This window comes from Psammomys obesus, unplaced genomic scaffold (assembly GCF_907164565.1).
Source record: "Psammomys obesus unplaced genomic scaffold, mPsaObe1.curated_primary_1811, whole genome shotgun sequence".
Classification (NCBI taxonomy): Eukaryota; Metazoa; Chordata; class Mammalia; order Rodentia; family Muridae; genus Psammomys; species Psammomys obesus.
In genome coordinates this window covers 9,406,527-9,423,007 of record NW_026596095.1, presented here as the reverse complement: position 1 = coordinate 9,423,007, position 16,481 = coordinate 9,406,527, and the positions used below count along the sequence as shown (strand labels likewise).

At 42.9% G+C, this 16,481-nt stretch overlaps 1 protein-coding gene across 3 annotated transcripts in view; it reads left to right on the top strand.

The window, feature by feature from the left end:
• Slc44a3 (solute carrier family 44 member 3) overlaps positions 1-16,481 on the top strand; it is a 72,709-nt gene that overhangs the window by 8,740 nt on the left and 47,488 nt on the right. For all 3 annotated transcript variants that reach the window (XM_055628313.1, XM_055628311.1, XM_055628310.1), the window contains exons 6-9: positions 11,207-11,367; positions 13,283-13,372; positions 15,316-15,440; positions 16,126-16,312. In XM_055628313.1, the coding sequence (XP_055484288.1) occupies positions 11,207-11,367; positions 13,283-13,372; positions 15,316-15,440; positions 16,126-16,312 (563 nt within the window). The remainder of the gene's footprint in view (positions 1-11,206; positions 11,368-13,282; positions 13,373-15,315; positions 15,441-16,125; positions 16,313-16,481) is intronic.

Genomic DNA, 16,481 nt, shown 5'->3' with positions numbered 1-16,481 from the left:
TGACTTGTGGCAAAGCAGTGCGGTATGAGTGGCTCACACTTGTCTCATGGAAAAGTCCAAGGCCGCAGGCAGCACACGCCTTTAATACCATCACTCGGGAGGCGGAGGCAGACAGATCTCTGTGAGCAAGAGGTCAGCCTGGTCTACAGAGTGAGTTCCAGAACTGCCAGGGCTACAGAGAGAAAACCTTTCTAAAAAAAAAAAAAAAAAAAAAAACCAAACCAAAACACGTTAGTAATGAATGAGTTCTCCATTTAGGAAAAAAATTCCCGAGAAACAATAATTTAAGTAAAACAAGATATTGCCTTGGCCGTCCTGTACAGTGGTGACACTACTTTGGTTTGGGACCTGCACAGCAAGTGTCACAACCCGCACATAACTTCCTACGTAAGTGTATGAAACGAACAGAACTTCACAAAAAGATTTTTTTTTTTTTTTTACTTGTGATTCATGTGATAGTTCCTAGTCCAGTGAAGGTTTTTTTGTTTTGGTTTGGTTTGGTTTTTTTTTTTTTTTTTTTTTTTTTTTGATATCTTTGTATGGATAGCCAGTCAACATTCTAGCATGGAGAGGGGAGGGGCTCAAGCCGGCACTCCACGTGTGTGTGTGTGTGTGTGTGTGTGTGTGTGTGAGTGTGTGTGTGTGAGAGAGAGAGAGAGAGAGAGAGAGTGTGAGCTGAGAGCCTCTGGAAGAGGAAGGGTTATTTTTCTCTGAGGGCCTGCTTCCTGGTGAGTGAACTACATGTCAGTGGGGCGGTCCCACATCTAGACATATGTGGTCAGTACACACTGGACTCAGCGGACGTTACAACAAACAGAAAGACAAAGTTAAGTGTCCAGGAGGGAAGTGGATCCAGGAGAATGGGGGGGGGGGCGGTAAATGTGACATTTTGGGAAATCCTCAAAGAATTAAAACAAACATTCTTTTAAAAGCAATCACGGGCCTATTTCTGGTTGTAAATACAGCTTGAAAAATACCGATCTTGTAAGTCCTAAAGCCGACAGGCAGGATTTTAGCCCATAGGAGTCCGGATGTAATCGACCATCCTGTGGCATTCTTTTCTAAAATGAATGCTAGTCTAAGGTAATTGAGAGAGGAAGGAATTATCTTCGGAAAAGAGTATTCAATCCACGTTTCCATTTATTTTTTTCAGAATGTGGTTATTATTGCTTATCTTAATGAAACATAACTGAACCAGGAAAAAAAAAAAACTACAGTGTTTTAGTGGGTTAGAGGAAATTATTTCATGCTTGGACACAAGGATGTTGGCTTTCAGAAATGTTGTATGTGTGCCTGCAGAAAAAAACTGAAAGTGTGTGTGTGTGTGTGTGTGTGTGTGTGTGTGTTTGCATGAACAAGGTGAGTGTAAGCATACAGAGGCCAGAGACCAACCTCTGGGGTCATATTCAGAAACACCAGTGCTTCTTACAGGCAGAGTCTTGTTGGCCTGGCGCTCACCAGTTAGGCACTGTCTCAGCCTGTAATGCTGGGATTACAAGTGTGTGCTGACACACCCAGCATTTTTGCACAAGTTCTTTGCACTGAATACTCTTGCGTACAAAGCAAGCACTCTATTGTGGACTGAGCTATACCCCAGCCCTGAGAATGGAAATTTTTTCAATGTTTTATTTTATTTTTATTTATTTTTTATTTACTCTGTATCCTAGCTGTAGCCCTCTCCCTCATTCCCTACCAATCTCACCCTCCCTCATCTCTTCCCATGCCCCTCTCCCAGTCCACTGATAAGGGAGGTCCTCCTCACCTTCCATCTGACCCTAGCCTATTAAGTCTCATCAGGACTGGCTGAAATATCCTCTTTTGTGGCCTGGCAAGGTTGTTCCCCGCTCAGGGGGAGGTGATCAAGAGCTAGCCACTGAGTTCATGTCAGAGACAGCCCCTGTTCCCCTTACTAGGGAATCCACTTGGACATTGAGCTGCCATGGGCTACATCTGAGCAGGGTTCTAGGTTATATCCATGAATGGTCCTTGGTTGGAGAATCAGTCTCAGAAAAGACCCTTATGCCCAGATTTTTTGGTTCTATTGCTCTCCTTGTGGAGTTTCTGTCCCCTCCAGGTCTTTCATCTTCCCCTTCTTTCATAGGATTCCTTGCACTCTGCCCAAAGTTTGGCTATGAGTCTCAGTATCGGCTTTAATACCTTGCAGGGTAAAGTCTTTCAGAGGCCCTCTGTGGTAGGCTCCTGTCCTGTTCCCTGTTTTCTCCCTCTTCCGATGTCCATCCTGTTTTCTTTGAGTGAGGATTTATCATCTTACCCACGGTCCTCCTTCTTGCTTAGCTTCTTTAAGTGTACAGATTTTAGTATGTTTATCCTATATTATATGTCTAATATCCACTTATAAGTGAGTATATACCATGTGTGTCTTTCTGCTTCTGGGATACCTCATTCAGGATGATCTTTTCTAGTTCCCACTATTTGCCTGCAAATTTCATGGTTTCCTTGTTTTTTATTGCTGAGTAATATTCCATTGTGTAAATGTACCACAATTTCTGTGTCCATTCCTCAGTTGAGGGGCATCTGGGTTGTTTCCAGGTTCTGGCTACTACAAATAAAGCTGCTATGAACATGATTGAGCAAATGTCCTTGCTGTGTACTTGAGCATATTTTGGATATATGCCTAGGAGTTTTATAGCTGGATCTTGAGGAAGCACTATTCCTAATTGTCTGAGAAAACACCAGATTGATTTCCAAAGTGGTTGTACAAGGTTACATTCCCTCCAGCAGTGGAGGACAGTTCCCCTTTCTCCACATCCTCTCCAGCATGTGTTGTCACTTGAGTTTTTGATCTTAGCTTTTCTGATGGGTGTAAGGTGAAATCTCAGGATCATTTTAATTTGCATTTCTCTGATGACTAAGGACATTGAGCATTTCTTTAAGTGTTTCTCTGCCATTCAATATTCCTCTGTTGAGAATTGTCTGTTTAGCTCTGTATCCCATTTTTTAATTGGATTATTTGATTTGTTGTTGTTTAACTTGAGTTCTTTATATATTCTAGATATGAGTCCTCTGTCAGATATAGGGTTGGTGAAGATTCTTTCCCGATCTGTAGGCAGTCGTTTATCCTGACGACAGTGTCCTTTGCTTTTCAGAAGCTTTTCAGTTTCATGAGGTCACATTTATTGATTGTTGATCTTAGAGCCTGTGCTGTTGGTGTTCTGTTCAGGAAGTTGTCTCCTGTGCCAATGAGGTCAAGGCTCTTCCCCACTTTTTCTTCTAACAGATTTAATGTGTCTGGTTTTATGTTGAGGTCTTTGATCCACTTGGACTTCAGTTTTGTGCAGGGTGATAAGTATAGATCTATTTGCATTTTTCTACATGTAGATATCCAGTTAAACCAGCACTATTTATTGAAGATGCTTTTTTCCACTGTATGATTTTGGCATCTTTGTCAAAAGTCAGGTGTCCATAAGTGTGTGAGCTTATTTCTGGGTCTTCTATTTGGTTCCTTTGATCCACCATTCTGTTTCTATGCCAGTACCATGCAGTTTTTATTACTATTGCTCTATAGTACAGCTTAAGATCAGGGATGGAGATACCTCCAGAAGATCTTTTGTTGTAGAGGATTGTTTTAGCTAGAGAATGGAAATTTTTAACATTCCATTTAAACAGAGGCTGATCAGCTGGCCTCTCTCTGTAACTGGGATGGCAGCCACGACTCCACGGGAAGCTGACATGGAGGCCCTGAAAAGCACAGGGCTTTTTGGGGAGCTCTCCCTACCTGATGGTTCCTTTTCTAAGCTTGGGACAGGAACTGGTCCACTGGGGCCTCACACAGTGTCTGCGCCCTAAGTATTGTTTTATGGATGAGAAGACTGGTCAGAGAGAGGCTGAGTTCATTCAGTGAGCAAGTAGAGAAGTTGGTGTTCAGAAATGAGCAGTGTTACAAGGAGAGCCCAGGGCAGCCAAGGCTACACAGAGAAACTCTGTCTCAGAAAACCAAAAACCAAAAAAAAAAAAAAAAAATGAAATGAAACGAAACAAAACAAGCAGTGCCCATATTGGTTTCTGTAATCCAGTATAAGCAATCAAGGCTAGCTTTGACAACCTGGTGAGCGGCCTCCTCAAGCTCACACCAAACCAGGAGGGAGATTATATCACACATCCTGGCGTCGCCACCTCCGCTACCTCAATGCAGGCCAACGCTAACTTTCCAAGTACAGGCAGAAGCCTTGACTGACTAGCCTCTTTTGGACAAAGCGAGGGAGATGAAAATAGGCTTGAAGGCGCAGTCTCCTTTTCCTACACAAGTAGGGGTTTGTTGTAAAGTGGAAATTATCATATTTATCGTGGAAGAGCTGTGCCAAGCCTTAAAAGCTACAAAACACGAGAAGCTTGGCTATAAGGCCGAAGAACATTTTCTAAATACTTCTTGTGACTGCATCAATTGTCTCTTCTGTTCTCGTCGATCGTGTAAGGTCTGACACACCCTTTTGGAGCTGTGGTTGAATTTCAAGAAGGCATGGACACCTGTGCATGAGCTCTGAAGCGCAATGAAAAAGTACTGCAGAAGATAACAAAGAAAATATCTTTTTCCCCCCTTTGGTGCATAGCACAGTGCTGTATTTTGAGTCCCCCATGCATTTGCAATCTAAAAGGTTTGGGATTCTCCCCACACTCCTGTCTCCAACTCAGCTGGAATCCTCGCCTCCTGCTGGACACGGTTGTTTGCTTGAGTAAACTCCACATACAAATGTCCCTGCATCTCTCTGGGCAATTCTCCAGACTACTTGCTACAAGTTGAGCTGTTTTGCTAATGGTGATGAAATGCAGAAATGTGGGAGAAAACCTAGGTTTTGGGCTAATGCATCTCTGGCCAAATTAATGATGGGCATTTTCCGTGGGCAGCTAGGTAGCCAGGCAACATAAAAGACACAAGCTTTATATGATTCTCTGTGTTCCTTTCAGGGTAAGATGAGCCATTCTTGTCATTCTTTATCAGCACAAGATCCGTGAATCTCTCTTTCTCTCTCTTTCTCTTTCTCTCTCTCTCTCTCTCTCTCTCTCTCTCTCTCTCTCTCTCACACACACACACACACACACACACACACACACATACACGTCAGCAAAATCACATGCATAAAATTAAGGTCCGGTGAAGAATAATATTTGAATCAAAGGAACAAAATAACATTAAGTCTGTGTTTGTTCTTGGTTTTTAGAAACCCTAATGAAACTTCAGAATACATTTGCTCTTAAAACTCTTCCAGTTTATTGGTGTTGTGAAATCGTTTAGTGGGAGAAGCAAAAGAAATTAGAGGTTTAGAAATCAGAAATCGGGAGATAATTACTGGTCTGTAGAGGGTATGATTATAGATCTAGGAAACTAAGAAAATGAACTGGAAAACCCCTGTGGGCATTTAGGTGGCATGGAATGAGCTAGTGTGCTGAAATCTGCACACTGGTGGTATTTTTAAAAATTCTTATTTACTACAACAGGAACAAAGACCACATAGAAAGACACGAAAGTGCTCTCTAGAAATCAATTTAACAAGATATATATGCAAACCATAGGGGGAAAAACAGTGGTGCTATCTTAGGCACAATGAAAATGAAAATTAATGGAGAGGCTCTCTATGTTAATCACACAATTCAGCATCAAAAGACTTTATTCCTTTCTATTGGTCTATTAATTTCTCGTTATGGCATTGACAGATCAACAGGATTAGATCCAAATGTGGGAGTTGGTTGCGTGATAAAACTGGCATTGTGAATCAATGGAGAAATTTGAACTACTCAATAAATGGTTTTAGACCAGCTAGGGAGACATCCAATGGATGGTTTTCATATAAAAAATTAAACCAGAACGTATTAGAAGCTCACAAGGATTCTTTCACAGCCTGAAAGTAGGGAAGGCTTCTATCTCTACGGAAAACCATGTGTGGTGGCCCATGCCTGCGATCTTAGCACTCAGAAGGCTGAGACAGGAGGATTGCCATGAGTCTGAGACCAGCATAAAATAATTTTAAAAAACGGAATTTGAAAACTCTAAGGAATCTGGTTAGTGTTGTACTTGGTGATGAGCAGCCGGTGCCCCCTAACTAAGATTAGAAACAAAAGGGCAGTCTACTCCAAACACTTCTGAAATGGAAGGCCTAGAAAAGGTAACAGGTAAAGACAACAGAAGGGAAGAAGAAACACCATGTTTATTTTAAAACGAGTTAACAGTCTAGAACTATCTAAAGGGCCTATAAAATATTAAGCAAATTGAGCAAAGAAGCAAAACATGGGTCAATTTTCTTTCTGAGCTGGGCATGGTGGGGCACACCTTTAATCCCAGCACTTGGGAGGCAGAGACAGGCAGATGTCTGTGTGTTTGAGGCCAGCCTGGTCTACAGAGTGAGTTCCAGAACAGTTGAGACTACAAACTTTGTCTCAAAAGGAAAAAAAAAAAAATGTCTTTTTGGATTCTATTAGCAAATAGTCAAACAGTTTTCAAAGTCTATCTTTACCAGGATTTTTAAAAAGAAGGAAACTTAAAATAAACTTAGCAGACAAACCCATGACCTCTGCTTAAAATTTTAAGATCTTGCTGAGAGAAATGAAAGAGCCTGCGCACCTGGATAAACACACCTGCTTACACCATTAACTTAATATTGATAGAATGTCATCTCTCTTCAAATTGTTTTATATGTTCAGCACACCCCGAGGACTCTTACAGAAATTGATGTTTATTGTAAAAAGATAAAAATGTAGTTGTTATCGCTTATGGAATCATATTACTACATGTCTTCCTTGGTTAATGCGGCAAGCACTTGGTCTCAGGTGACCATGGAAAGTTCAAGAGGTGGAACCTTGCTAGAGAAAGTGGGTTGCTAACAGTGGAATCTTGTGGGGTCTCTTGTCTCTGGCCCCTTCCTGCCTCCCGCTAGCCTTTCTCCCTGCTGCTTCCTGACCCCTATGAGGTGAAGAATCCCATCCACCACAAATACTATGATATTCTCAAATACACAGGGCCAAGCAAACATAGACTGAAACCTCTAAGATTATGAGTCAAAATAAATTCTTCCACCCTTGAGTTGTTTATGTCTGTTCAATCTGTTGGGCCAGTGCAGACACCACCATAGAAAATGCATGAACAGGGCTGGGGAGATGGCTCAGTGGATAAAGTGCTTGCTGAATAAACAAGAAGATGATCTTGAATCCTAAGAACGTGTGTGCAGTGAAGAGCACCTATCTGTAATCCTAGTGCTTCCATGGGGCGATGGGAGGCAGAGACGGGAGAATTCCCAGGAGCTGTGACCAGCTAGCTTGGAGAATATAACCAAGAGACCATGTTGAGAACAAGGATCAAAACCTGCAGTTGTCCCCTAACCTCTACACACACATACACACACTCTCTCTCTCTCTAAATTTTTTAAATAAATATTTTTAAAATGCATGAAGAAGGGCTGGAGAGATGGCTCAGAAGTTAACAGCACTGGCTGCTCTTCCAAAGGTCCTGAGTTCAACTCCCAGCAACCACATGGTGGCTCACAACCTTCTGTAATGAGATCTGGTGCCTTCTTCTGGCCTGCAGGCAGAATACTGTAAAATAAATAAATAAATAAATAGATCTTTTTTTAAAATGCATGAACAAGTGGACTGAGATATGTTTCAATAAAACTTTAGTTATTAGTTATTTAAAAAAAAAAAGGTGGGGAGCCACATTTGGCTGATTCCTACTTTTAAGACGTAAGCAAAGGACAAAAAGCTTGGTAGAACCAGGCAAAAGGTGTGAGCTGACATGAACTGTGACGGGTTCTTCACGCGTCCTGGAAGAGTTAATTATTTAGAAAGTAGTAAGAGTAAGTACCAGACAGGACATGGGACCCGAGTGTCCGTAACTATGTGTCCAGAAGAATGTGAGTGATGAGATTAGTCTGGAAACAAAAGAATACGATGACTTCTTATTTGGCTAAGCACACACTTACCACATGACCCCATCACCCCACTTTTAGGTCTTTACCTTAGAGGATGAAAATTCCACATCCAAAAATGATAAGATATAGATGAGAGTGTTTATGGCATCTTTATGCTTGACATTGGAAAACAACTGAAATGGCAGTCGGCAGAAAGACAGGAGATGAAGTTGTATATTCGCCAAGGGCGTGGGACTCAGGCATCGGAAGCATGTTGGCCTCTGCAACATCCAAATGCAAGAAACTGGACAGAATCAAAGTCAGAGCTGAACTAGTAGAAATCAGGTCTGTTGAGCGAGGGCTGCAGCTCAGTCGGTAGAGTATTTGCTTAGCACAGATGAAGCTCTGAGTTCAGATCCTCAGCACAATGTAAACCAGGCACCCAGGTACGAGACTGTAAGCCAGTCAAAGAATCAGGAGCTCGAGAGCCTCCTGGGCCACATAATGAGCTTGACACCAGCCTCTCTCTCTCTCTCTTTCAAAACAAGCAACCAAGTAACAAAACCCAAATGAACAATCAGATCTATAGGGGAATGAGGGGACATACTGCAGCTATAAAAATAGTCCATGTCTTAATCAGGCCCCAGTGGTTCACGACTGTAATCCCAGCACCTGGAAGGTGGCGGGTTACTAGGGAGGTCGGGATGGTCCTGTCATTCATGCCTTGAAAGGGGTAGTCATTATATGAACATACGTCTTTGCCAAAACTCTGGTTCCATGTTTAAGATCTGACTGTTACATGGTAACAGGCAAATTTTACAACAGAAAAAAACAAAAACAAAACGAAAAAAACAGAAAATCCCAGGTGGCTGGAGAGATGGTTCAGAGGTTAAAAGTGCATATTGCTTTTGCAGAGGACCTGAGTTCAGTGGTTTGCAGCCAACCACAACCCAGTTCCAGGAAATCCAAGGGCTGGCCTCCCCAGACACCTGTATTCACCTGTGCACACACATATGATTAAAAACAAAGTAATTCTTTTAAAAAAATAAGAAATCCCTAGTCTTCTGACATGTACCGGTCTATAAGTTACACTATTAATAGCAAACAATAGATCAGTATGTACTGTAGTGCCTTTTGTTTTTACTGTAGTGCCTTTTGTTTTAAAGGGGGGGGGCTGTGGTGTGATTACAAATCTATACTAATTTACATATCTTTCCATAACTGTCCCATCCTACAGTGATACCGCCTTGCCAGTTAAGTTCCCTGATGGGATTCTATGAAAGGGACGTGTCATCTCACCGTGATGCCTTCCCCCAAACCTGAAACTGAAGTATGATTATGAGAGAGTGGGAAAGAAATTCTACAAGCGGAGGGAGAGTTTGCCAATCAGCTGTTGAGAATCTCCAGAGATGGCAAAGTTAGGGGAAATAAGAAATTGTCACAGAACAGGGAGGAGCATGACATGATGTCCTGAGTTACATCCTGGAAGAGAGGAAGGACACTGGTGGAATGTGACGGAGTCCAAATAAAAGCTGTAGTTTCCTTATTGCGAGGCTAAGGCTGACCCTTCACAGTGTGCTGTGGTAACATAAAACGTTACCTTTTAGGGAGCAAGAGCAAAGGGCACACAGGTCTCTATTCCAACTTTAAGGATTTTCTGAAACTCTAAAATTATTCTTAAGTTAAACGCTTATCTTTGAGTATGCCCTTCTCATCAACACCCAACCCTTTTATGCCTTTAAGGTGGATGTTGGCATTAAGAAAAAAAAGCTAACTCATTTTCCCCTTTGCTTTGTTTTGACAAGCTCTACATATTTTTGAGTATATTTTTTGTTATCTTGAGGTCAGTTTCCTATCACATTTACATAGGCTTTCAACTTTCTCTAAAATGACAGGCGCGAAACTGAAAACAGTGGTTGCCTGTGAAGAAATGTGCTCAGTGGCTAAACACAGGAAGATTTAGTCCATTGGCCCCTCTGGAATTAATCATGTGAATGTTTTACCCCTTCAAAACGTCAATGTAAATGTAATTTTCCACATTGGATTTCAGTAGGCGTTTTTACAAGCCATCTTCTTACTTCTCCCTGATTCCATTTCACAAAATGGCAGCTGTCTGGTTTTTAGCAATCTGTCAGACAATCCAACCCTTCTTAGCCTGGGGGGTTTGTCCCCACTGTTTGGGGAAGTGGGGGATACCATGAAGGCACCCATGGTTCGTAAAGATTCTTTAGAATGGGTATTCCTGGGTGAGTTTACATTTTACAGAGGAGCCCAGAAAAGGCCAGCTTTCACACAGACCGAAGGTCTCAGTTACAAACGCTTTGCTTCACTTTCTGAAGAGGACTGAAGAGTCGTTGCTGTCATTAATATCGCTTCTGATTGGCCCAGTTCATGGTCCTAACTATTCCTTAAAGAAATATGATTCTTGGTATGGGGAGGGAGTTCAGGGAGTAACATACTTGCTGCTCCAGCATGAGGACCTGAATTCAAATCCCCAGCATCCACATTTAGGCTGGCTACCGGGATGTGCCCATATGACCCTGAGCTGAGAGATGTAGATCCATCAATCACGGGCCAGGCCAGTCAAGACAACTTCGTGAGCTCCATGTTCAGTGAAGAGACCCTCCCTCAAAAGGTGGAGTAAGAGAGGGAGACAACTAAGATTGACCTCTGACCTTCACGCACATGCACACAGAAGCACACACACAAACACATGTAAGCATGAACACAGTCACGTACATACAACAGAGAGAGGAGAGAGAGAGATTTTATTCTTGTGCTGGAGTTGATGGAGTAATGACCAAAACCTGAGAATTCAAAACATTCCTACTTAAAAAAAAAAAAAGTGATGTATAGATATTCTGTGGGGTGTCATTCAGTCTTTAAAAAAGCAAAAGAAAGAATGGTTTCACCGAGTTTAGTGTATGAGCGTCTATGGGTTTCCTTATTCAGTTTCTCATTGTGAGCATCAGCTAAACGCTGTAGCAAGGCAGGATTGCTTGTCTTTCTAAGAGGTGTTTTGCAAACAGGTTGCCAAGCTTTTTGCTATTTAAATTGTGTGTGTGTGTGTGTGTGTGTGTGTGTGTGTGTGTGTGTGTACTTGAGCATGTCTAAGTGGGGCAGGGGCAAATGCTATAACGCATACAGGGAAGTCAGGGAACAACATCATGACTGAACTTGGGTCGTCAGGCGTTAGAGGCAAGTGCCTTCAAATGCTGAGCCATTTCACTGGCTCTCTCCTTTTCATAAATACTGAGATTGTGGTTTGGGGATGTTGGAATTTTGAATTTAAACACCTTTAAAGGGAAACAGTTAATCATTTAACCATTGACTCTGCCTTTTCTTTTCAGCAAGTCCTTTCCCTTATTTAACCGTTGCATCCCTCAGACACCTGAGTGCTATTCCTTATTTGCATCAGTCTGGATAAATGACGCTGACGCTCTCCACCGGATCCTAAGCGGAATAATGGCGGGAAGAGACACCATCCTCGGCTTGTGTGTCTTTGCATTTGGTAACTCTCGGCTAATTTTATTTAGTATCTGTGTATGGAATGCCGAATTTCCTAGCGCTCAGGTCCACAGTGAAACAAAAATCAACATCTTTGACCAGTAGAGAGCATATTTACTTCTTTTCTAGATCTGTTCTGAGGCTCAAGTGTAGACAGGGGGCAGGAAGAATGGAAGACGAGTTGGTTCTCAGCCAGGAAGCTGCTCTGTGTAGAACTGTGTTAATATATTGGCCTGGTTTCTTTCCTTTGTTAACTCTGCTTAAGAGAGCGGCAAATAAAACACTGCCGCTTTATGCATGGGCCCTGAAAACTATGGGGCACCAGACACCGGCTCTGCGTTCCACTTGTTAGTCCATCAGACCAGAAGGCCTCGGGGTGGGGAAGAGAAGGAGCATACATCTGTGGTGTGTGTTCCTGACAGTAACGGATGCATTGCCCAGGGTGCCCAGCCCCATCATAGAGGCCTACCTGCTTTGAGCAAAGACCTTTTTCCTTGTCTGTTTTCGGAAGCAGCTGCCCACACTTGATCCCGTGGCTCCTGTGCTCCGTGTTTCACCTTGCTGCGGCTGTTACAAGCCAATTTTCTGTCTGAAGAGGTTAAGCCACACTGCTGTGGACAAATGCTGCGCGTCCCTACATCTGCTCTTTCCGCAGGCCTTCCACCTCCAAGCTGAAGGAAACTTTTTGGTCAGCTGTCAACATATTTCTGCTTGTTTAAAAAAGCTCCTTATTCTCGAATGCTTGGGGAAACTTACCTAGTCACCATTCTATAACTTCTGAAGTTCTTATTTAAGCTGAGAATGACCCTGCTCTGGCTTCCAGGGACTAGTTTGGTAAAAATGGTATGAAAAAAAAGCCAAGTTAGTCCCTATATCATACTCGGTGGTCTATTGTCCCCACAAGGACTCCATCCTGGGTAGGTCCTCATGATACACGGTATGGTTTACTGCTGCTTATTCATAATCCACTGACATCTCATCAGAGCTTTGCTCCACTGGTAGGAAAGGAAACTGAGGCTGGGGGAGATTAACTGTCTTGGTAGGGGCTGCATAGCTTCCAGAGTAAGTGTCAGAGCTGAGATTCCAAATCCTGTGTTAGTACCCACTGTACAGAAACTTCTGTAAGCAATTCCAGGTGTTTTATTTTCGGAGAATTAGTGTTCACAGTCACAGAAATATTCAGAAAAATCATAATGCCAAAGTCCCAACTATTAGAAAATAAAATGCAGTATCTTACATATCCAGTTTATTTAAAAATTATGTTTTGTTGTTTGGGGCAATGGTGGCACACACCTTTAATCCCAGCGCTTGGGAAACAGAAGCAATTAGGTCTCCGAGTTTGAGACCAGCCTGCTCTATGGAGCAAGTTCCAGGACAGTCAGACATACACAGAGAAACGCTGTCTCAAGAAAAAAGGTATACTTGTATAAGTTTGACTGTTTTTTATTATCAAGGCATTATTCTTCGAGATTTCATAAGAGTATCTAAGAAACAGTAAGAGTTAGAACTTTTACACAGCCCAGCATAAAAGACAAAAGACTTAAATACGGTAAAATTTTGAATAGTTCCTTTGAATTTGTATGAAAATATATTTTTTGGTTATTATGGAATAATACATTTACATACTTCCTTACCTGTCTTTAACTAGTTAAACTTTTGAAGAATGCTAGTCTTATCAGATCATACTTACTATAGCTGAGCAAGCTTGTGTCACAGGCCTAGGAAAGTACCCTGGGTATAGCTTGCCATTTTATTTAGTGTTTGGTAGGTTTCCCAAGATACTTGGATATTGTGTGTAAACCTGTTAGCCCTCGCTGTTCTGGGCTTGATCATCCTAGCTTTATGTTCTCCCAACTTCCTCTCCCCTCCCCTGCCCTCCCACCCTTTTTGCCCTTAATGTGCCGTGCTTACCTTTTCAGCCTTGTCTCTGGCTATGCTGTTCATCTTCCGATTCATCTCAACGCTTCTGGTCCACATTATCGTTTCACTGGTCGTTTTGGGATTGCTGTGTAAGTATTTCCACTCTGGGTAAATGGAACATCTCTCCAGTAAGTACAGAATTTAAAGGTTGGGTTGTCTGTTTAGTTTTTTTAACTAACTGGAGTCTAAGAAGGGGGTGCGATTTAGCTCCATCATTTCACACGTGAGGAAAACCAGGCCCAGGAAGGACAATGGGAGTTGCTTCTGCCTCCTGGAAAAAGTGAATGGGGTCTCTGCTTGATCCTATCCCACTGTGTAGCTCCTGGTCTACCGACTGGGAGGTCCTGGCCTGAAGATGTTACTCAGTGCAAGCGTCTTGGCAAGCGTGGACATGGCCCTATATTCAATCCCCAGCACTGCAAACAAACAAAAATACATTTTACTGGTACTCATATGCATCGTAAGGATGAATTCCGGCTGGCCATGTTGACGCACACCTTTAGCCCCACCAATTGGGAGGCAGAGGCAGGTGGATGAATATCTGTGAGTTCAAAGCCAGCCTGGTCTACCTAACAAGTTCTAGGACAGCCAGGGCTACATAGAGAGACCTTGTCTCAAAACAAACAAACAAAAAAACAAAACCAAACAAACAAACAAAAAAAAAAAAACCAATGGATTCAATCTTTTTTCCTTTCATTTTGAAGGATTTATCCTGCAATGCACTTACCCCTTGAGCCTGTGAGAACCCATAGTTGTCACACAAAGGTTCCGGTCGGTCTGAAGAGCAAGCCACAGAAGGATCACAGACCAGGGGATCTGTGTAGCCCTGTGTGCACCCCTCTTTCGTTACCAGTCAATGGACTGTGAATATCCCCAGGAGTTTTGTGGAAAGGGCATCTAAGAGATACAAGTCCTGTTCTTTAAGTGGCATAGGGCACTTTAAATTCTGAATGTCCAATATGACTGCAATTTTGTTATCCCTTTGAATATTTAGTTCTGCTTTCAGGCAGCCCCCCCCCCCCGCGAGCCCTGGATTCCTGTATCAGTCACCTTTCCAGCTCTGTGACAAAATACTTGAACAAATCAACCCAAAGAAAAATGTTTGGGCTCACAGTTTCAGAGATTTCAATCCGTAGCCCCTGGGCTCCCTTGTTTCTGAGCCTTTAGTAGTATTCTCATGGTGGAAGCATGTGATAACCATGATTACTTTTACCTCATGGCCACTAAGAAGCAGAGAGTTAGGGTCTTCATGTTCCTCCCAAAAGTACATCTCCAATAACCTACTTCCTTCAAGTAGATCCTACCTCCTAAATTTTCTTCTGCCTCCCAGTAATGCCAACCATCTGGTGATCTAGCCTTCAACACATGAGTTTTTAGGGGGCATTTCCATTCCAAATCATAATAAGCTCTGTATTGGAGAATGTTCATTTCAACTGCTGGAAGCTAACTGTCTCCCCATTTACCAGGAGGCAGCTCTGGCCTCCTTAGAGTTACAACAGTGAGGTTTGAGGTCATGTTTTTTTCCAAATGCAGAGTATTTGCAGTGTCAGGGTCTCTTCACAGTTGAACTCTGATAACATGATTCCCATGGGCTGTGTAAATCACCCACTTCTGTGGATAAGAAGCCAGCATCCCCACCCCCAGAACTGTCAGCAGCAGACCTTGTGTAAACACTTTAGACTGTTCCTCTCACCATGCTCTCTGTCACCATTCCTTCCTGATCACGCTCAGACTCATCCTGTAGCTAGGTCCCTGTGTCTGCCAGAGACAGAAAGCTACCCCAGGACTGACAGGTTCCCTACAGGCTAACCTGGCTTTGCGTGGATCACCCAGAGATAAGTGATGGGTTACAGAGTTTCTAGGGGTTTAGGATTCTCTGTTAGAACAGGGTCACTGGGTCAGCCACAAGTGGCCTAACTTTGTGTGAGTGTGTGTGTGTGTGTGTGTGTGTGTGTGTGTGTGTGTGTGTGTGTAGAAGAGAGGTGGGTAATATCAGGACACATGGAAAGTCTGCTTTTGCTTTGTGTTCTAGTTGTCTGCGGTGTCTTATGGTGGCTGTATTATGACTACACCAACGACCTCAGCACAGAATTGGACACAGAAAGGGAGAATATGAAGTGCATGCTGGCCTTTGCCATCGTCACCACAGTCTTGACAGTAAGATAAGCACTTCCAATTCCAACCAAAATCAACTTGGATATTCCTGAAGAGTTCACTTTCCAGAAGTCACAGGATGCCACCTTAGGGAGAACTGTTTTGGGAGAACGCTGGGAAGGAATTTGTGGTGGATAAAGAGATAGTTAGGGGATAGAAATGGGGGCCCTGGGGTGACAGAGACAAAGCAAGATGTTTATCCTTGAAGAGAAAGGTAGAGAAGACTGGATGATTTGTGGGTGAAGGACGGTGGTTTCCTTAATCTGGAGACTTACAACTATTTCTATGCAGAGAGGGTGACCCAGTCAAGATGGTATAGCAAGTAGCTTTGAGATGTACTCATTGTCTCTCGCCTATTTGCAGCCCATCTCTGAGTGTGTGGCATGGAGGAGGGGAAATAGAAGATTTCCCTTTGACCCTAAAGAACCTTCTTCTCACCTTCTCCCACTCTGACCGGATTTATTAAGAAGGCATCAAGCCTTGTTCACTGTTATGACTGTGGGATCTCACACAGGGACCTGTACAGAGGGTCTCTGTTAGTGCTTGAGAATTTATCTGTTCCGTTATAATAGACGTAGTATCTTCAGAGAGAGCTGATTACTGAGACAGCAGCTACAAAGTTTGTTTTCAGCCCCTCACAGTTCCTCACCGCTTTGCAGTGGTTTCACTCTGACCTCTTTCTCACCAGGCCGTTCTCCTCATCTTGATTTTTACCCTCAGAAAGAGGATGAAACTGACAGTTGAGCTTCTCCAAGTCACAAATAAAGCCATCAGCCGCTGTCCTTTCCTGCTGTTCCAACCACTGTGGACATTTGTCATCCTCATTTTCTTCTGGGTCCTCTGGGTGGCTGTGCTGCTGAGCCTAGGAACTGCCGGTAAGCGACACTATTGTAGAACTGGTGGCCTAGTCCTGTGAATAGTCTGGTGGTAACAGCCATGGAGCCGGGGGTTCTGTCATGAGTGAATGCTTTTATATTGGCTTTGGAGAAGCTGTGTTCTCATGAGTGAATAAGTTCAGTCAGGCTTGAACACTTAAGTAAAAGT